Source organism: Bombina bombina, chromosome 2 (genome assembly GCF_027579735.1).
Source record: "Bombina bombina isolate aBomBom1 chromosome 2, aBomBom1.pri, whole genome shotgun sequence".
NCBI classification, from domain to species: Eukaryota; Metazoa; Chordata; class Amphibia; order Anura; family Bombinatoridae; genus Bombina; species Bombina bombina.
In genome coordinates, this window is record NC_069500.1 from 531,566,837 (window position 1) to 531,588,712 (window position 21,876).

Here is a 21,876-nt window from a genome sequence, read left to right on the forward strand (position 1 = left end):
AATGGAAAGTAGAGTTGATTTAGAAGCCATATCAGCATTCCAAGTCTTAAGCCATAAAGCTCTTCTGGCTAAGATAGCCAGAGACATAAATCTAACATCAACTCTAATAATATCAAAAATGGCATCACAGATGAAATTATTAGCATGCTGGAGAAGAATAATAATATCATGAGAATCACGATTTGTTACTTGTTGCGCTAGAGTTTCCAACCAAAAAGTTGAAGCTGCAGCAACATCAGCCAATGATATAGCCGGTCTAAGAAGATTACCTGAACATAGATAAGCTTTTCTTAGAAAAGATTCAATTTTTCTATCTAAAGGATCCTTAAACGAGGTACCATCTGACGTAGGAATGGTAGTACGTTTAGCAAGGATAGAAATAGCCCCATCAACTTTAGGGATTTTGTCCCAAAATTCTAACCTGTCAGGCGGAACAGGATATAATTGCTTAAAACGTTTAGAAGGAGTAAATGAATTACCCAATTTATCCCATTCCTTAGCAATTACTGCAGAAATAGCATTAGGAACAGGAAAGACTTCAGGAATAACCGCAGGAGCTTTAAAAACCTTATCCAAACGTATAGAATTAGTATCAAGAGGACTAGAATCCTCTATTTCTAAAGCAATTAGTACTTCTTTAAGTAAAGAGCGAATAAATTCCATCTTAAATAAATATGAAGATTTATCAGCATCAATCTCTGAGACAGAATCCTCTGAACTAGAAGAGTCCAAAGAATCAGAATGATGGTGTTCATTTAAAAATTCATCTGTAGAGAGAGAAGATTTAAAAGACTTTTTACGTTTACTAGAAGGAGAAATAACAGACAAAGCCTTCTTTATGGATTCAGAAACAAAATCTCTTATGTTATCAGGAACATTCTGCACCTTAGATGTTGAGGGAACTGCAACAGGCAATGGTACATCACTAAAGGAAATATTATCTGCTTTAACAAGTTTGTCATGACAATTATTACAAACAACAGCTGGAGAAATAGCTACCAAAAGTTTACAGCAGATACACTTAGCTTTGGTAGATCCAGCAGGCAGTGGTTTTCCTGTAGTATCTTCTGGCAATATGTAAGAGAAAAAACAACATATAAAGCAAAATAAATCAAATTCCTTATAAGACAGTTTCAGGAATGGGAAAAAAATGCCAAACATCAAGCTTCTAGCAACCAGAAGCAAATGAAAATGAGACTGAAATAATGTGGAGACAAAAGCGACGCCCATATTTTTTGGCGCCAAATAAGACGCCCACATTATTTGGCGCCTAAATGCTTTTGGCGCCAAAAATGACGCCACATCCGGAACGCCGACATTTTTGGCGCAAAATAACGTCAAAAAATGACGCAACTTCCGGCGACACGTATGACGCCGGAAACGGAAATGAATTTTTGCGCCAAAAAAATCCGCGCCAAAAATGACGCAATAAAATGAAGCATTTTCAGCCCCCGCGAGCCTAACAGCCCACAGGGAAAAAAGTCAAATTTTTGAGGTAAGACAAAATATGATAATTTAAAGCATAATCCCAAATATGAAACTGACTGTCTGGAAATAAGGAAAGTTGAACATTCTGAGTCAAGGCAAATAAATGTTTGAATACATATATTTAGAACTTTATAAATAAAGTGCCCAACCATAGCTTAGAGTGTCACAGAAAATAAGACTTACTTACCCCAGGACACTCATCTACATGTTTGTAGAAAGCCAAACCAGTACTGAAACGAGAATCAGTAGAGGAAATGGTAAATATAAGAGTATATCGTCGATCTGAAAAGGGAGGTAAGAGATGAATCTCTACGACCGATAACAGAGAACCTTATGAAATAGACCCCGTAGAAGGAGATCACTGCATTCAATAGGCAATACTCTCCTCACATCCCTCTGACATTCACTGCACGCTGAGAGGAAAACCGGGCTCCAACTTGCTGCGGAGCGCATATCAACGTAGAATCTAGCACAAACTTACTTCACCACCTCCCTTGGAGGCAAAGTTTGTAAAAACTGATTTGTGGGTGTGGTGAGGGGTGTATTTATAGGCATTTTAAGGTTTGGGAAACTTTGCCCCTCCTGGTAGGAATGTATATCCCATACGTCACTAGCTCATGGACTCTTGTTAATTACATGAAAGAAAACTGGTTTACCAGTGAGATTGAAAGTTTTTTCAGAGTTCTTAGAGTTTTGGGTATCTTTGCCTCCTCCTAGTGGCCAGGAGCATAATTTCCAGGAGTAATGGCTTGTGGACTCTCACATACTTTATGAAAGAAATAATGTGAGGGGAAAATATCAAAAGGGTAAAATTAAACACTTTGTGCGAGGAAGAAAAACAGAAGAATGTGACAAAATGAAAAGAGGTCAAAATAAGAGGGGGGGGGGGGGAGAAACTGAAGGGATACAAAAAGTGTAATAAGGGTGAAAAACAAAGAAGAATGAAAAAGTCAGTCAAAGGGAAAAACCACAGAGGAAAAAACATAAGACTGAGAAAATGGAAAGAAAGTATTAAAAAAAGGACACGAAGGGTCATGATTCAGATGGAGAATACGAGAGAATGAGAAATGTAATAGAATACAAAAATGACAGAGCATACAAAGAAAGTGATGTAAATTGAAAAGGTGAGACAAAGAGAAAAGGAGAATGAAGCAAAAGGTAAGGGAGACAAATGTGGGAAACAGCTTTACATCATGTAAAATTGCAATTAGTTCACAGGGGAGATGGAGGGGATGATATTAACTGGGTAGCAGAAACTTTAGTAAGATAAAGAAGAGAAGGGAGTACAGACAGAAAGGAATAACTGAAAGGAAATTTGCAGAGCACAGATTTCCTGCTTGTGTCCCGGTAAAGAGACACAAAGGAAAAAGACACAGAAATAGTACCTGGCATTACATGCAATCTCGCCCAGTGCCATACAGGCATCTTGCTTTTCATCTATATAGGAATTCTCCACACTAAACCTGGAGAAGAAAATACATATATCAAACCTCAGGCAGCTTGCTGAGATATGTTGTGAAATAACATAGCTAATAAATGAGTATACTTAAATGAGAGATAAATTAATGGATCAACCAAGTGAGTTCAATTTCCTATGCTTCTATCCTTATCAGAATTCTGCACTGATAATCACATTTCCTTACCAATATATTTTAGAAAGAATAATGGTAACCTAAATCTAAATGTAATAGTGCTTAAATAAAAAAAGAACAATTCTTTAAAAAGTACCAATATACCTCTACATAAAACATGCATTTCCTAAACAAAAATTGCACAAAAGAAGTAAATTGGTATTTTGCGAAGTATTGGAAAAGGACATCATGACAATCCGAAATACTTTACAAAGTTCTAACAGTTCAGAGAGCCAATGGTTTGTCCCAATCAGCAGAAAAAAAATATATTTTGTGACTTTTACAGGGACACTAAGGTGAAAATGAAGCTTTCATGATTCAGATAGAGCATGCATTTATAAAGGGTTATGAAACCCAAACAATTTCTTTAATGATTCAGACAGAGCACACCATTCTAAAAAACGTTTCCAGTTTACTTCTCTCAAATTTGCTTCTTTCCTATGATATTCTGTGTTGAAGAGATAACTAGCTAGGCATCTGGAGCGCTACATGGCAGGTAATAGTACTGTCATCTAGTGGTCTTACAAATGTATAACATTCTTGCAATATTGTTGCCATATAGTGCTCCAGAAAAGGAACCAGCTCCTTAGCATATGCCCCTGTTTTTCAACAAAAGATAACAAGAGAATGAAGAAAAATTGATACTAGAAGTAAATTAGAAAGTTGTTTAAAATGGCATGCACTATCATGATAAAAATTTTTATGTTCAAAGAAAGTGGATAGCAGCACCACCAAGGAAAGAGTTATAAATATTTATTTAAGCCATCATAGCCCAATAAAATGACAACGTTTCGGTTAAACAACCTTAATCATGTCTATTTTACAAACAATTAAAAGTGGCCTTATAAAGGCTTTTAACTACACCCACATTACTACCTCCAATTAACTCCTTAGGTTCAACATAAGTACAAAAATTCCTTTTAGCTCCACCTAGTGGTTGCCTTGTATTTAGATTCTATCTTATTCCAATACTTAGATCTTAGACTCCTAAATATTAAAAAAATATAGAGCTCCATCTAGTGGTTATTTGAAAGAATATACACCCATTTTGTTGGATTATTGTTGTTAAAGGCAAGCATTCCAATTCATCTCTCTATTTACCCCCTCTTCTTGGGATTTTTATATGTTCCAATACCTGAAACCTAAGTTGGTTAATTTGGTGACCTGCTTTAATAAAATGGTATGAAACAGGTGCCTCTAGATCTCCCGTTGCTCTTATGCTGGTTTATCCGTTTGCGGACCCTACGTGCGGTCTCGCCAACATACCCCAACCCACACGGGCACTTAATCAAGTATATAGCAAAATTTGTGTTGCATGTATAATATCCCTTTAATTTATACTGTTTGCCCGTACGTGGGTGGGTACAGGTAGGACCTTTAATAATGCTGTTACAGCCAAGACAGGGAAAACAACCTAAGTTCCTTTCTCCAATGAAACCCTGGGTTATAGTTTTTTTAGGGCCTACATCTGTCCTCACAAGTGTATCCTTCAAATTCTTTCCCCTCCTAAAAGCAGACATAGGAGGATTTTTAAATTCCCTTACCTCAGGATTAGAAATTTCCAGCACATGCCAATGTTTGCATAAGATTCTTTGTACATGCCTACTACAAGGGGAGTATTCATTTACAAAAATCATTCTTGGAGTTTTTTCTATCTTAGCTTTTCTTTCAATAAAGTAGTCCTAGGGATTTCTAATGTTGCTTGAATCTCCTTCTGAATCAAATCCATAGGATAAGCCCTCTGTATGAAGTGTTCACCCATTTCAGAGAGTCTCTGTTCAATGAAATTTTCATCTGAGACTATACGTCTAACCCTCATTAACTGACTTTTGGGTAAACTCTTCAACAGAGCTGGCGGGTGCGCAATGGGAAAAATGCAACAAATTGTTGCAATCTATATCTTTTTTGTATAGATCCACAGCCAACATATTACCTTGCTTGTATACAGTAGTATCCAAGAAGTCTATCCTCTCTTCATTCACATTCAATTTAAATTTTATATATGCTGTGTGGCAATATTAAGATACTCTACAAATTTTTCCAGGGTTCCAATGTCCCCCAACCATACGCCAAATATGTCGTCTATATAGCGCCACCAAGTGGCGCCATACAGAAGGAACAATGGATGATCGTATACAAAATATTCCTCAAATGTATTCATAAAAATATTGGCGTATGTTGGGGCGACATTGGAACCCATGGCAGTGCCTTGGAGCTGCAGGTAGAATTGATCCTGGAGTAAGAAATAGTTACACCTTAATATAATACACAGAAGATTCAAAATGAATTCCCTCTGTTCCTTAGTTATATCAACACTTTGTCCCAGGCATCTTCCCACAGCACCCAGTCCCGCCTCATGAGTGATGGATGTATATAAAATAGTTACATTCAAACTAAAAAGGATATTCTTGTTCCCTTCCAGAGTCAAATCCTGTACCTTATTGACAAAGTCACCTGTATCCCTAATGAAGGAGGTGGAATTAACAAAGGGTCTCAGTACTCTATCCAAAAAAATGGACACTTTGGACAGGACAGAACCAACCCCAACCACAATAGGCCGGCCAGGCGGTCTTTCCCTGTCCTTATGTACCTTCGGAAGTGTATAAAACACTGGTATTATATCTTCCGTTTCTAAGAGAAATTTTACAACTTTACTTTCAATCAATCCATATTTGTGCGCCTGCCTGACACACATCTCAATTTCTTTTTTTATCTTCATAGTTGGATTGTTTGGTAGTAATTGGTAAACCTCTTTTTCAGTAAGTTGACCCTCAACGCAAACATTGGCATGTGCTGGAAATTTCTAATCCTGAGGTAAGGGAATTTAAAAATCCTCCTATGTCTGCTTTTAGGAGGGGAAAGAATTGGAAGGATACACTTGTGAGGGCAGATGTAGGCCCTAAAAAAACTAAAACCCAGAGTTTCATTGAAGAAAGGAACTTAGGTTGTTTTCCCTGTCTTGGCTGTCAAAACTGTAACAGCATTATTAAAGGTCCTACCTGTACCCACCCACGTACGGGCAAACAGTATAAATTAAAGGGATATTATACACGCAACACCAATTTTGCTATATACTTGATTACACACGTAGGGTCCGCGAACGGATAAACCAGCATAAGAGCAACATACGGACGAGAGATCTAGAGGCACCTGTTTCATACCATTTTATTAAAGCAGGTCACCAAATTAACCAACTTAGGTTTCAGGTATTGAAACAGATAAAAATCCCAAGAAGAGGAGGTAATAGGGTTAAAACCCTATTATATAGGGAACTCTATTGGATACATGAACTGGGGACTATGTCCCCAGAGAGATTAAATAGAGAGATGGATTGGAATGCTTGCCTTTAACAACAATATGTGTGTATATTCTTTCAAATAACCACTAGATGGAGCTCCACAAGTGTTAATATTTAGGAGTCTAAGATCTAAGTATTGGAATAAGATAGAATCTAAATACAAGGCAACCACTAGGTGGAGCTAAAAGGAATTTTTGTACTTATGTTGAACCTAAGGAGTTAATTGGAGGTAGTAATGTGGGTGTAGTTAAAGGCATTTATAAGGCCACATTTAATTGTTTGTAAAATAGACATGATTAAGGTTGTTTAACGGAAACGTTATCATTTTATTGGGCTATGATGGCTTAAATAAAGATTTATAACTCTTTCCATGGTGGTACTGCTATCCACTTTCTTTGAACATTGATATTTGGAGACTAAGGTGCTGGTCTTGGGCAGCGTGCACACCTGCATATATTGCTAAATCCCACATTGGGAATTACCTTGGTGCTGGAACTTTCTTACCTTATGATAAAAAAATTGGTTTCCTATCCCTTTAAGGTTTCCAATCTACTTTAATTTTCAAATTGTGTGTTGCCTTTTTATATGCACACTTTCTGAGGTATCAACTCCTCCTGAACATGTGCAAGAGTTCACAGTTTATACGTATATGAGTCTATGATTGGCTGATGGTTGTTACATGATACAGGGGACCAGCAAATTAAAAGACATTTTGAAATCTTACGTGAGCAACATTTCGAGGCTTCTGTCCATTTATCGAGCTTGATAAAGGGTTAGAAGTCCCAAAGCGTTGCTAACATGGGCTACTAAAGTTTCACATCCTGATTGACTGGAGTGCAGTTCTTTTATATTTTGTGGATTTTGAAGCTCATTGGGGAAGCCTTGGGAACAACAACTTTTTTTTTTAAATATATATGTTTTTATTGAAATGTTTTGAGTACATTTGTTTGCATCTTGGAGAAAGGAAATAATCCTTGACACCCTGACCTTATGCCAGGGGAATCCACGCTCTTCACACATGAATAAGTAGGTCCTCCACACCTAATGATAGATGCGATAAGTAACCGGCTTTCTAGCTTGAATGAGAGTATCAATTACTCTCTCAGAGAAACCTCTCTTGGCTAGGACTAAGCGTTCAATCTCCACGCAGTCAGCCTCAGATAATCTAGATTCTGATGAACAAAGTGACCCTGTTCCAGCAAATCTCTGTGACAAGGTAAACTCCATAGAGATGAGGACATCCCCATCAGATCCGCAAATCACATCCTTGGCGGTCACGATGGAGCAATTAGGATTGCAGAAGCTTGCTCCTGCTTGATGCGGCCCACTACCTGAGGTAGAAGTGGTAACTGTGGAAAAAACATAATTTATGCTTACCTGATAAATTTATTTCTCTTGTAGTGTGTTCAGTCCACGGGTCATCCATTACTTATGGGATATATTCTCCTTCCCAACAGGAAGTTGCAAGAGGATCACCCAAGCAGAGCTGCTATATAGCTCCTCCCCTCACATGTCATATCCAGTCATTCGACCGAAACAAGACGAGAAAGGAGAAACTACAAGGTGCAGAGGTGACTGGAGTTATAATTTTAAAATTTAGAACCTGCCTGAAAAAGACAGGGCGGGCCGTGGACTGAACACACTACAAGAGAAATAAATTTATCAGGTAAGCATAAATTATGTTTTCTCTTGTTAATTGTGTTCAGTCCACGGGTCATCCATTACTTATGGGATACCAATACCAAAGCTAAGTACACGGATGATGGGAGGGACAAGGCAGGAACATTAAACAGAAGGAACCACTGCCTGTAGAACCTTTCTCCCAAAACCAGCCTCCGAAGAAGCGAAAGTGTCAAATTTGTAAAATTGGAAAAAGTATGAAGTGAAGACCAAGTTGCAGCCTTGCAAATCTGTTCACAGAGGCCTCATTCTTAAAGGCCCAGGTGGAAGCCACAGCTCTAGTGGAATGAGCTGTAATTCTTTCAGGAGGCTGCCTGTCCAGCAGTCTCATAGGCTAAACGTATTATGCTACGAAGCCAAAAAGAGAGAGAGGTAGCCGAAGCCTTTTGATCTCTCCTCTGTCCAGAGTAAACGACAAACAGAGAAGAAGTTTGTCTAAAATCTTTAGTTGCCTGTAAGTAGAACTTCAGAGCACGGACCACGTCTAGATTATGCAAAAGACGTTCCTTCTTTGAAGAAGGATTAGGACATAATGATGGAACAACAATCTCTTGATTGATATTCCTGTTAGAAACAACCTTAGGTAAAAACCCAGGTTTAGTACGCAGAACTACCTTATCTGAATGAAAGATCAGATAAGGAGAATCACAATGTAAGGCAGATAACTCAGAGACTCTTCGAGCCGAGGAAATAGCCATCAAAAACAAAACTTTCCAAGATAAAAGCTTAATATCAATGGAATGAAGGGGTTAAAACGGAACACCCTGAAGAACTTTAAGAACAAGTTTAAGCTCCACGGAGGAGCAACAGCTTTAAACACAGGCTTAATTCTAGCCAAAGCCTGACAAAAGGCCTGGAAGTCTGGATGCTCTGCCAGACGTTTGTGTAAAAAAATAGACAGAGCTGAAATCTGTCCCTTTAGCGAACTAGCGGATAAACCCTTTCTAAACCCTCTTGTAGAAAAGCTAATATCCTAGGAATCCTAACCTTACTCCATGAGTAACTCTTGGATTCGCACCAATATAAATATTTGTGCCATATCTTATGGTAAATTTTTCTTGTCACAGGTTTCCGAGCCTGTATTAATGTATCAATAACCGAATCCGAAAACCCACGCTTTGATAGAATCAAGCGTTCAATTTCCAGGCAGTCAGCCTCAGAGAAATTAGGTTTGGATGGTTGAAAGGACCCTGAATTAGAAGGTCCTGCCTCAGAGGAAGAGACCATGGTGGACAGGACGACATGTCCACTAGGTCTGCATACCAGGTCCTACGTGGCCACGCAGGCGCTATCAGAATTACCGATGCCCTCTCCTGTTTGATCCTGGCAATCAGCCGAGGTAGCAAAGGAAATGGTGGAAACACATAAGCTATGCTGAAAACCCAAGGGGCTGCTAATGCATCTACCAGCACCGCTCCCGGGTCCCTGGACCTGGATCCGTAACAAGGAAGCTTCACGTTTCTGGCGAGATGCCATGAGATCCAGATCCGGTTTGCCCCAACGACGAATCAGTTGAGCAAATACCTCCGGGTGAAGTTCCCACTCTCCCGGATGAAAAGTCTGGCGACTTAGGAAATCCGCCTCCCAGTTCTCTACGCCTGGGATGTGAATTGCTGACAGGTGGCAAGAGTGAGACTCTGCCCAGCGAATTATCTTCGAGACTTCCAACATCGCTAGGGAACTCCTGGTTCCCCCTTGATGATTGATGTAAGCCACAGTCGTGATATTGTCCGACTGAAATCTGATGAACCTCAGCTTTGCTAACTGAGGCCAAGCCAGAAGAGCATTGAATATTGCTCTTAATTCTAGATGTTTATTGGGAGGAGTTTCTCCTCCTGAGTCCACGATCCCTGAGCCTTCAGGGAATTCCAGACTGCTCCCCAGCCTAGAAGGCTGGCATCCGTTGTTACAATCGTCCAATCTGGCCTGCGAAAGGTCATTCCTTTGGACAGATGAACCGGTGACAACCACCAGAGAAGCGAATCTCTGGTCTCCTGGTCCAGATTTAGCAAAGGGGACAGATCTGAGTAATCCCCGTTCCATTGACTGAGCATGCATAGTTGCAGCGATCTGAGATGCAGGCGCGCAAATGGCACTATGTCCATTGCCGCTACCATTAAGCCGATTACCTCCATGCACTGAGCTACCGATGGGCTTGGAATGGAATGAAGGACACGGCAAGCATTGAGAATCTTTGATAACCTGGACTCCGTCAGGTAAATCTTCATCTCTACAGAATCTATAAGAGTCCCTAGAAAAGGAACCCGAGTGAGTGGTAACAGAGAACTCTTTTCCACGTTCACTTTCCACCCATGCGACCTCAGAAATGCTAGAACTATCTCTGTATGAGACTTTGCATTCTGAAAACTTGACGCTTGTATCAGAATGTCGTCTAGGTACGGAGCCACCGCTATGCCTCGTGGTCTTAGTACCGCCAGAAGTGAGCCCAGAACCTTCGTAAAAATTCTCGGGGCCGTGGCTAACCCAAAGGGAAGAGCCACAAACTGGTAATGCCTGTCTAGAAAGGCAAACCTCAGGTACCGATAATGATCTTTGTGAATCGGTATATGAAGGTAAGCATCCTTTAAGTCCACCGTGGTCATATATTGACCCTCTTGGATCATGGGTAGGATGGTTCGAATGGTTTTCATCTTGAACGATGGTACCCTTAGGAATTTGTTTAAGATCTTTAAGTCCAAGATTGGTCTGAAGGTCCCCTCTTTTTTGGGAACCACAAATAGATTTGAGTAAAATCCTTGTCCCTGTTCCGATCGCGGAACTGAGTGGATCACCCCCATGATTAAGAGCTCTTGTACACATTGTAGAAATTCCTCTCTCTTTACTAGGTTTGTCGATAACCTCGAAAGATGGAACCTCCCTTGTGGAGGAGAGGATTTGAAATCCAGAAGGTATCCCTGAGATATAATCTTTAACGTCCAGGGATCCTGCACATCTCTTGCCAAGCCTGGGCAAAGAGAGAAAGTCTGCCCCCCACTAAATCCGTCTCTGGATAGGGGGCCCTGACTTCATGCTGTCTTAGGGGCGGGAGTAGGCTGTCTGGCCTGCTTGCCCTTGTTCCATGACTGGTTGCCTTTCCAACCTTGTCAGTAACGAGCAGTAGTTCCTTCCTGTTTTGGAGCGGAGGAAGTCCGATGCTGCTCCTGCCTTGAAGTATGAAAGGCACGAAAATTAGACTGTTTGGCCTTTGGTTTGGCCCTGTCCTGAGGAAGGGCGTGGCCCTTACCTCCCGTAATGTCAGCAATAATTTCCTTCAAGCCGGGCCCGGAATAAGGTCTGCCCTTTGAAAGGAATGTTAAGTAGTTTAGACTTGGAAGTTACATCCGCTGACCAGGATTTAAGCCAGAGCGCTCTGCGCGCCTGTATGGCGAATCCGGAATTTTTTAGCCGTAAGTTTGGTTAGATGTACTACGACGTCTGAAACAAACGCATTAGCATGCTTAAGGGTTCTAACTTTGCTCAATGGCCTCATCCAACGGCTCTGTGCGAATCGCCTCTTCCAGAGACTCAAACCAGAATGCCGCTGCAGGCCGTGACAGGCGCAATGCATGCAAGAGGCTGCAATATAAAACCCTGTTGAACAAACATTTTCTTAAGATAACCCTCTAATTTTTTATCCATTGGATCTGAGAAAGCACAGCTATCCTCCACCGGGATAGTGGTATGCTTGGCTAACGTAGAAACTGCTCCCTCCATCTTAGGGACCGCCTGCCATAAGTCTCGTGTGGTGGCGTCTATAGGGAACATTTTTCTAAATATCGGGGGAGGGGAAAAAGGCACACCGGGGTCTATCCCACTCCTTACTGATAATTTCTGTAAGTCTTTTTGGTATAGGAAAAACGTCAGTACACACCGGTACCGCATAGTATCTATCCAACCTACACAATTTCTCTGGAATTGCCACAGTGTCGCAATCATTCAGAACCACTAATACCTCCCCTAGTAACACACGGAGGTTCTCAAGCTTAAATTTAAAATTTGAAATTCTGAATCCGGTCTCCCCGAATCAGAACCGTCACCGACAGAATGAAGCTCAACGTCCTCATGTTCTGCAAGTTGTGACGCAGTATCAGACATGGCTCTCGTGTCATCAGCGCGCTCTGTCCTTAACCCAGAGCTATCGCGTTTGCCCCTTAATTCGGGCATATTATATAATACTTCTTTCATAACATTAGCCATATCATGTAAAGTGATTTGTAAGGGCCTAGATGTACTAGGTGTCTCAATCCTACGCATCTCCCGAGCGGGAGACGCAGGTACTGACACGTGAGGAGAGTTAGGCGGCATAACTTCCCCCTCGTTGTCTGGTGATAGCTTCTTTATCGGTACAGATTGACTTTTATTCAAAGCAATATCAATACAATTGGTACACATCGTTCTATTGGGCTCCACATTGGCTTTTGAACATGATGAACAAACAGTTTCCTCTGAATCAGACATGTTTAAAACAGACTTAGCAATGAAACTAACAAGCTTGGAAATCACTTTCAATAAGTTTTACAAGCAATATAAAAAACGCTGCAGCGCTTCAAAAATACAAATATAATTAAACAATTCTGAACAAGAAGTGTACTATTAGCAGAGGATTGCACCCATTAGCAAAGGATGATTAACCCTCGATACCCAAAACGGATAAAACAGATATCAATTAAGATTTAACGCTTTTTATCACAGTCAGCACACTGTCACAGATCTGCTGTGACTGATTACCTCCCTCACAAATGAAATTTGCAGACCCCTGAGCTCTCTAGAGACGTCCTGGATCAAGGAGGAAGAAGCAGAAAGACTGTGCAATAATTTTAACTGCGCAACCAGGCGCTAAAACAAGGGCCCTCCCACTCCAATCACAACAGTGGGAGCCCTGATATAACGGTTTCCATGCAGAAAAATATGTTAGCCATGTGGAAAAAATCATGCCCAAAGCGATTTATCACCAAAGTACCTCACAAAAAACGAATAACCTGCAGATAACGTTTTATTAAAAAACAAACATTTTTTCAATGTCATGCAAAGCTATCACTAAGCCTGCTACAGTCGCTACCACTGCAGAGAAGGCTTAAGTATTATTTCAGTGTTAACAGTATTTTCTCAGTCAAATTCTAGTCCCTAGAATATAACTCGACTGCGCATACATTTATCAGCCTGATACCAGTTGCTACTACTGCATTTAAGGCTGTACTTACATCATACGGTAACAGCAGTATTTTCTTAGTCAATTCCATTCCCAGAAAATAAAGTACTGCACATACCTCATTTGCGGAGGACCCCGCATGCTATTCCCAGTTTCTGAAGTTACCCCACTCCTCAGAATGTCGAGAACAGCCAGTGGATCTTAGTTACGCCTGCTAAGATCATAGATAAAAAACGCAGGCAGTTTCTTCTTCCAAATACTGCCTGAGATAGAAAAACAGCACACTCCGTTAAAATAAACTTTTGATTGAAGAATAGTTAAGTAAAAACTCCAGCTCCTCTCGCGACCTCCTTCTTTGTTGAGGGTTGCAAGAGAATGACTGGGTATGACATGTGAGGGGAGGAGCTATATAGCAGCTCTGCTTGGGTGATCCTCTTGCAACTTCCTGTTGGGAAGGAGAATATATCCCATAAGTTAATGGATGACCCGTGGACTGAACACACTTAACAAGAGAAATGTAAACTAGTTTGAACCTCCAAGGCACTGCTAATGCATCTATCAGCTCTGCCTGAGGATCCCTGGACCGCGACCCGTATCTGGGTAGCTTGGAATTGAGTCGGGACGCCATGAGATCTATCTCCGCATCCCCATTTGTTGCAAATCTCCGCAAACACCTCGGGATGGAGAGAACATTCCCCCGGATCAAAGGATTGTCTGCTGAGGAAATCCGCTTCCTAGTTGTCACACCTGGAATGTGGATCGCTGACAGTGAGCAGTTGTGGGCCTCCGCCCATTCCAGAATCCGAGATACTTCCCTCATTGCTAGGGGAGCTCCTCGTTCCCCCTGATGGTTGATGTAAGCCACCGAGGTAATGTTTGTCCGATTGGAATCTGATAAACTGGGATGAACCCAGAAGAGGCCAAGCCTTCAGAGCTTTGAAGATCGCTCGAAGTTCCAAAATGTTGATCGGGAGAAGAAATTTCTCTCGAGTCCACCGGCCCTGTGCCTTCCTGGCACCCCAAACGGCTCCCCATCCTGAGAGACTTGCGTTTGTAGTCACAATCTCCCAGGATGGTCTCAAGAAGGATGTCCCTTGGGACAGGCAATCTGGACGGAGCCACCAAGAGAGTGATTCTCTCGACCGGTTGTTCAGAGAAATCTGTTGAGACATATCCGAGTGGTCGCTGTTCCATTGCCTCAGTATGCACAGCTGGAGAGGTCTGAGATGGAACCTGGGAATGAATGATATCTAGGCTTGACACCATGAGCCCAATTACCCTCCATACACCGGGCCACAGATGGTTTTGAGGAGGTCTGGAGGGCAAGACAATTGGAAGTAATCTTGCAACGTCTCTGGTCTGTAAGGAATATCCTCATGGATATGGAAACTATTATCGTGCCCAGGAATTCCACCCTGGTACTGGGAACTAGAGAACTCTTTCATAAGTTTATCTTCCATCCATGAGATTGAAGAAGAAGAGTTCTTGAATGGACTTCTGCCAGCCGGCAGGACGGAACTTGGAGCAGGATGACGTCCAAGTATAGTGCAACTGCAATACCTCTGGACCTCGCCACCGCAAGCAGAGCCCCCAAAAGCTTTGTAAAGACTCTTGGAGCAGTAGCCAGACCAAAAGGAAGAGCCACAAACTGGAAGTGCTGGTCCAAAAAGGCGAATCTTAAGAACTTGAAGTGATCCTTGTGTATTGGCACATGTAGGTAAGCATCCTTCAAGTATATCATAGTCTTGAACTGTCCCTCTTGAACTAAGGGCAGAATAGACCTTATCTTCTCCATCTTGAACGATGGGACCGACTGAAACTTGTTTAGGCACTTTAGGTCTAGAATCGGGCGAAACGTACACGCCTTCTTTGGGACCACAAAAAGGTTTTGAGTAGTACCCTAGACCTCTCTCTATTTGCTTGCTGTTTATACAGAGGTTGACAGTCCCTCTTTCCACGTGCACCTGCTTTTGTATCTGGGAGCTGTACACTTTTTTGTTTATTATTTCTAATAGAGGTACTGGCACAATTACTCCCAGGAAGGAGAGATCCCTCACACACCCTAGAAAAGCTTCTTGTTTTTCTGGTCTTGAAGAAAGGTTTGATAAGAGGAATCTGCCCCTGGGCAGGTATGATTTGAAACATAGCCTGTAACACTGAGTGAGGACCTCTAGAACCCAAGGGTCTTGCACGTCCCCCCAACCAAGCCTCCACAAAAAGAGATAGTCTGCCCCAACACGATCCAACGCTGGATCGGGTGCCGCCCCTTCATGCCGACTTTGTTTTGGCGGGGCTTCTTGTTCTGCTTGGATTTATTCCAAGATTAAGGATGGTTTCCAAGTTCCCTTGGACTGATAAGGCTTTGCGGAGGGCTGCTGGCTGTTGGGGATTTATCCAAATGAAAGGGACGAAAATTAGGACCTTGTCCTTTAGGTTTATTCTTCTTATTCCTGCGGTAGAAAGGCACCCTTGCCCCAGTGACCGTGGATATGATAGAGTCCAGGCCTGGACAGAAAACAATCTTCCCCTTAAATGGAAGGGAAAGCAATCTAGATTTTGAAGTCATGTCCGCAGACCAAGACTTCAGCCAGAGAGCCCCATGGGCTAGAACAGAAAAAACCTGATGTTTTGGAATTCAGGCGAATAATCTGCATGTTTGCATAACAAATGAAAGGAATTAGCTACCCTCAAGGCATAAATTCTTTCCTGGATATCGTCGAGGGGATTTTCCAATAGGTAGCGACTGCCGCTGCAGGCTGAAACAAGAACCCTGTGTGCTGAAACATTTTTCTTAATAGAGTTTCTAGCTTTTTATCCATGGGCTCCTTCAACAACGAACTATCGTCAAGCGGGATAGTGGTGCGCTTAGCAAGAGTGGAGATAGCTCCAACCAACTTAGGGACAGACCCCCACAACTCTCAATTGAGAGTCTGGAACGGGGAAAAAATTCTTAAAAGAAGAAGAAGGGGAAAAAAGATCCAAGTCTCTCCCATTCATTCTTAATAATATTTCCGGAAACCGGGGAAAGTCTGTGGCACCACCCTGTCCTCATAAACCTTGTCAAGCTTAGGAATAGAAGGTTTCCTCAGGTAATTTAGGTTCAAGAACCTCTAACGTAGCCAACACCTCCCTTAACAGAAAGCGTAAGTGCTCGTTCCTAAATCTAAAGTCTGGTTCCTCCGCAGCTGGATGTTTAGAGGGCAGCAGATTCCATCCCAGAAAAGAGCCTCCTCTGAACTATCAGAGGTATCTTCATCAGCGGATAATCTAGTATCAGATAAATCCAACAATTGGTAGATGACCCCTGGAATGGATAGCAATATTTGACCTTTTGCTTGTGCTTAGCAGGGCGAGGTAAAGCACTGAAGGCCGCAGACACTGCGTTTGCAAACTGTTCAGAAAAGTCTGGCGGTAAGAGGGCCCCTCCCAAAGAGGATTAGTAGTGCAATCGGGGAGCTGCATGGGTGGTAATAGGAGATGATTGCAGGGTACGCACCTCACGGGACGGAGACCCCTCAGAGGTGGGCGGCTCAGTAGTACTAAACATCTTGTTCTTTTTGGATATAACTGCTTTATCAAGGCATGTGGAACATAATTGAGGAAGGCGGGATACATCCGTAGGCCTCCTCACAATAAAAACAGTTATTAAATTGGCTAAAGAGGGAGTACCCTCTAACGGCATCAGAGTCTTTCATAGCTTGCGCTTTTACAATGGACTACAGAAAAATATTAAATGGCACCTTTTATACCCCCAATGGCTGGGGCACTCACCACCTCCTATGACTCAGCCCCACAAAGAAAACCATTTTGTCTCCTATAAACCGTTCGGACAGGAAAGAGGAAGGTAATGAGGCCACACTCAGTCACAAGGATTGCCATGCAGGGACTGCCCCTATTGCAGGAAGAAAGCGCGCCAAATTGACAGGCTGCGCAGTTATTCAAAACGAAAGTAAAGAAACCCTGAATGTTCTCACATCTGCCAGAGCCTCATCTCACACATGGTCACAGTCATAAAAACATATAAAGCAAATCATTATAAATCCCCTGTTCAATATCCCCTTCCTGGAGATATTAACCCTCGGATTCCTTTTCAGATAAGGAGCCACTACTGTGACGCCTGTCCTTCGTACTTATCATATGGAAATAAAATAAAACAATCTTACCTGAATCATCAGCCGTGGAACATGACACACTAGCCTCCCAAGTTTGACAGTCTTGTAGCCATCGCACCTTGACTTGACTTGAGTGATAGTAACAGGCAGTGGAAACTTGTTCAACACTGATTGCTTAGAAGTTAATACTAGTCTGGATGGCTTCGCAGAAGACTCTCCTCCATCTCCAGACCCTAACCTTAGTCAATGCTCTCACTGAGAGGTTGACAAGGACGTACTTAAAAACTCCAGTCCCATAGCGAAGAGTACTACCCTCCATAAGAGACTACTCTGAATCTTCCGACACTTCTCCACCATCATCCTGTGAAAAAAAGGCAAAGAATGACTGGGGGATGAGGTGAAGTGGGGGGAGGTATTTAAGGCCTTTGGCTGGGGTATCTTTGCCTCCTCTGGTGGCCAGGTTCTGTATTCCCACTAAGTAAGGAAATGAAAGCCGTGGACTCTCCTCATATTAAGATGGAAAACCTAGTTTTTCTCGCTGAGAAAATAAATCCACAACCCCACAACTTTTAATTTTTTTTTATAATGCACTTAAAAACAGATTACAAGCCTCAAGTAAAGACAACTGCCCTGCAGACCTTTCTACCAAATGCTGCTTCGAAAGAAGCAAAAGACTATCAAAATGGTAAAATTATTGAAACGATGCAAAGAAGGACCAGAGCAGCTAGCTTTGCAAATCTGAGCAACTGAAGAGTCATTCGTGAAAGCTCAAGAAGTACAAACTGGCCTGGTAGAATAAGTTTGTAATTCACTGTGTGGATGAGACGGACCTGTCTCTGAATAAGCCATGAGAATCAGAAAGTTTCAACCAAGAGGCTAAGCAACTGCAAGAGGCTTTTCTGGCCTATTCCTAGAAACAGCAGGAAAAAAAAACCAGGACTGAGAAGTTTTTCTGAATATCCTTAGTAGCATCAACATAATATTTCAATTCACTGACAACATCCAATTGGGACACAAAGAAAGGAACAACAATTTCTCTGTTAAAGTTGTTAGATGAAACAATCTTAGTAGAAATTAAAAGCTGTCCTCAAAACAGCCTTATCCTGATGAAAAATCAGATAAGTAGACTCGCAAGAAAGAGCAGATAATTCAGAAACTCTTCTAGTAGAAGAAATAGCCAAAAGAAACAACACTTTCCAAGAAAGTAGTTTAATGTCCAACTTATGCATAGGCTCAAAAGGAGGAGCTTGCAAAACTCTTAAAAACCAGGTTACGATTCCAAGGAGGAGAAATAGGCTTAATAAACAGATTTAATACGAACCAAAAAATATATGTATTGTAGAGGAAAAGATACACCCTAAGGAGCACTCGCTTAAGTACTAATGTAATAGTGAAGGAAGCAACGACACAAAAAAAAAAGAAAGAAAAAAAGATGGTTTAAAATTAACTTTTAATAATAAAATAGATAAAATAGGGGGGGACAATTACTGTGACTCCAAGGGTCACCTAATCCAGCAGGGTGGAATGAAAAACTCATCCCGGCCTCTAGGACCTCCGAACCCATATGATACAGCATCCAGAAATATCCAGAAGACCTAAGACTACAGGTCCTGCCTGTCTTCTGTGATAGATGGACCTGCTCTGCCTAGACCATAATAACTATAAAGAGCTTGTCTCTAGAGGTAGAATAAAGAACAGAGTGAACAATTACCCAAAACAGGACCTGCCCGTCCTCAAGGTTATGATGCGTCTGTCAAAAACCAAAAAATAAATGTCATAATCATAAATTCCAGCAGTGCTAGGAAAAACTGAGATAAACAAATAAAGAAAATAAGATCTATGAAATTGAGGGAATCATCACCCCATGCAAAGACCTAGATCTTTCACGGAAGACCAATTGTCACAACCAGTAAAGTCGAACAAAGATAAACAATCCAAAAGAGAGTATCCCCAAGAATCCCAAACTCTTAAACAAAAAACTATCTGAAAACGATTAGAAAAATGCACAAACAAGAATTCAAGAAGGGAGTTGTAAAAGGAAAAGGTCCTGCCCGAGTATAACACAGACCCCCCAAGAGCTCACGACTGGGATTTTATAACTATATACATACAGATGTTAAAAAAAGAGGATCCCAACCCCCTTCATACGTCTAAGCAAGATCATTATCTAATAGAGAGGACTGAGATCCACCTGACGGATCAGAACTGGGAACCTCTAACATCACCAAACTCTCTCTCAGAAGTAAACTCAGGCGTGCCAATCTAAGTCCTAAACGCCAAAGTCCTCTGCAGTCAGTGGAATCAAAACAGGCGATTCCGACCCCGGAGGTTCTACCGCTGAAGTCTCAGAGGGCACCAAACCCCCCGAGATAACTGATCTGGCACAGTCTCCATTTTACACGACGGCCATGCAAATTATAGCACGGGACTAACCCTTCGCTTACGCGTAGGAGGAATATGGCAAACTAGAGAAATAAAATAGAGATGGCCATGCAAAAACGCGCAGTAACCTCTGGCGGAAAAAAGTCTCCCTCAGACGAATGAGTAATGGCACTTAGGGGAACTGCTTGTGTAGGATTAAGATTCTAGGGGACGTACCTCACAGGACGAGCAATGCTGCAAAGGTAGACGGCTCAGTGGTCCTCTAACATCTCAACATTGATAGAAGAGAACACACTATTGCGGCATACGGAACATAATTGAGCAGGCTGGTTTACCCGGGTCCTCCTCACAACATACGCAGGTATCAAAATCTATATCAGAAAAATCCTCTAGCATATCAGAATCCTCCATATTGTAATTAATAGTTTCAGACAAAAAAACAACAACTGGCACCGTTAACCCCCAATGGCTGGGGGCACTCACCACCTCCTATGACTCAGACAGGTAGGGGAAATTAGCTCTTCTCCGCAGCTACTCGGTCAGGAATTGGAAATGGGAAACAAGACGTGACTACGCCTAGTCACATGGTGCCTCATGCAGACCACCCCTGCTAAGAAAAAGCGCGCCAGCTTAATAAACCTGCACAGCACTATAACCTGTATGTTCTGTAAATAGCCTAAGAGCCTAAAATGTCTCCGTACACATACGCAGTCAAATCACATAACAAACATGCTTAAAATGACCCCGATGTTCAATAATCTCCCTCGAGAGATATTAACCCTTGAATCCATAAAGATAAAGGAGTCCCACTGAGACCCCGTCTTATATCGTTAACATGTGTGTGTAAAATGAAGCAGGCAGCGAAACTCATCAACGCTGCTTATAGGAGCTGTTAATCTGAGTCTGAATGGTTTTGCAGAAAGATTTCTCCCTGCATCTCCAGACTCTAACTTTCATCCATGCTCTCACTGAGAGGCTGACAAGACTACTTAAAACTCCAGTTCCATTCCGAAGGGCAGATTACCCCTTATAAAGAACTACTCCGAAAAAACTTCAGACACTTCACTGCCAACCTCCTGTTACAAAAGGCAAAGAATGACTGGGGGATGAGGGAAGTGGGGGAGGTATTTAAGCCTTTGGCTGGAGTGTCTTTGCCTCCTCCTGTGGCCAGGTTCTTGTATTCCCACAATTAATGCAGCTGTGGACTCTCCCTGTATTTAGAAGGAAATACTATTAAAAACAGGGGCACTTTCATTCATGAAAACTTTACATTTCAGCCGGTTTTGTTAAAATACTTACTGTTCCTTCTTGCATGCCGGAGCAGCGATTCCCCCCCGCCCGCTGTTTGTCTCTTCAAACCCTAAACAATAAAGAATCCGGCAATCACGGAATCACATTGGAGAAGCAGGATTCGTCATTGCTGACGTAAGAAGAGACGAGCGACGGGCGGGGGGAATTGCTGCTTCGGCTTGCAAGAAGGAAAGGTATTTTAACAAAACTGGTGAAATGTAAAGTTTCATGAATGAAAGTGCCCCTGTTTTTAATAATATTTTTAAAAACCGTGCACTCTGTTTTTTAAAATGGCATGCTCTATCTAAGTCATGAAAGAAAAAAATTGTGTTTTATATCCCTTTAACAGAAATAAAGTTTTATAATAATAATAAAACAAAAAGAAATGACAGCTGGGACTTAATAGATAAACCCTGCTGACATGCAATTAAAAACATAAATTATGCTTACCTGATCATTTCCATCCGTCATTACTTGTGGGAATTAAGAACCTGGCCACCAGGAGGGAACAAAGACACCCCAGCCAAAGGCTTATATACCTCCCCTAGTCATTCTGCCGAGGGGAACAAGGAACAGTAGTGAGAAGATATCAGGGTATAAATGGTGCCAGAAGAATAAAAAATAAATTTAGGACCACCCACCGGAGAAACGGGGAGAGCAGTAGACTCTCTGGTAAAATTATCAGGTAAGCATAATTTATGTTTTCCATCTTAATGGAGGATTAGTCCACTGCTTCATTCATTACTTGTGGGAACAAAATACCCAAGCTTTAGAGGGACACTGAATGAAAAAAAACGGGAGGGTAAAAGGAGTCGGGCCCTAAACTGAGGGCACCACAGCCTGCAG

General features: G+C 41.9%; 1 protein-coding gene across 2 annotated transcripts in view; it reads right to left on the reverse strand.

Moving 5' to 3' along the window:
• IPO4 (importin 4) overlaps positions 1-21,876 on the reverse strand; it is a 722,238-nt gene that overhangs the window by 362,526 nt on the left and 337,836 nt on the right. For both annotated transcript variants that reach the window (XM_053702364.1, XM_053702363.1), the window contains exon 20: positions 2,874-2,951. In XM_053702364.1, coding sequence (XP_053558339.1) covers positions 2,874-2,951 — 78 coding nt within the window. The remainder of the gene's footprint in view (positions 1-2,873; positions 2,952-21,876) is intronic.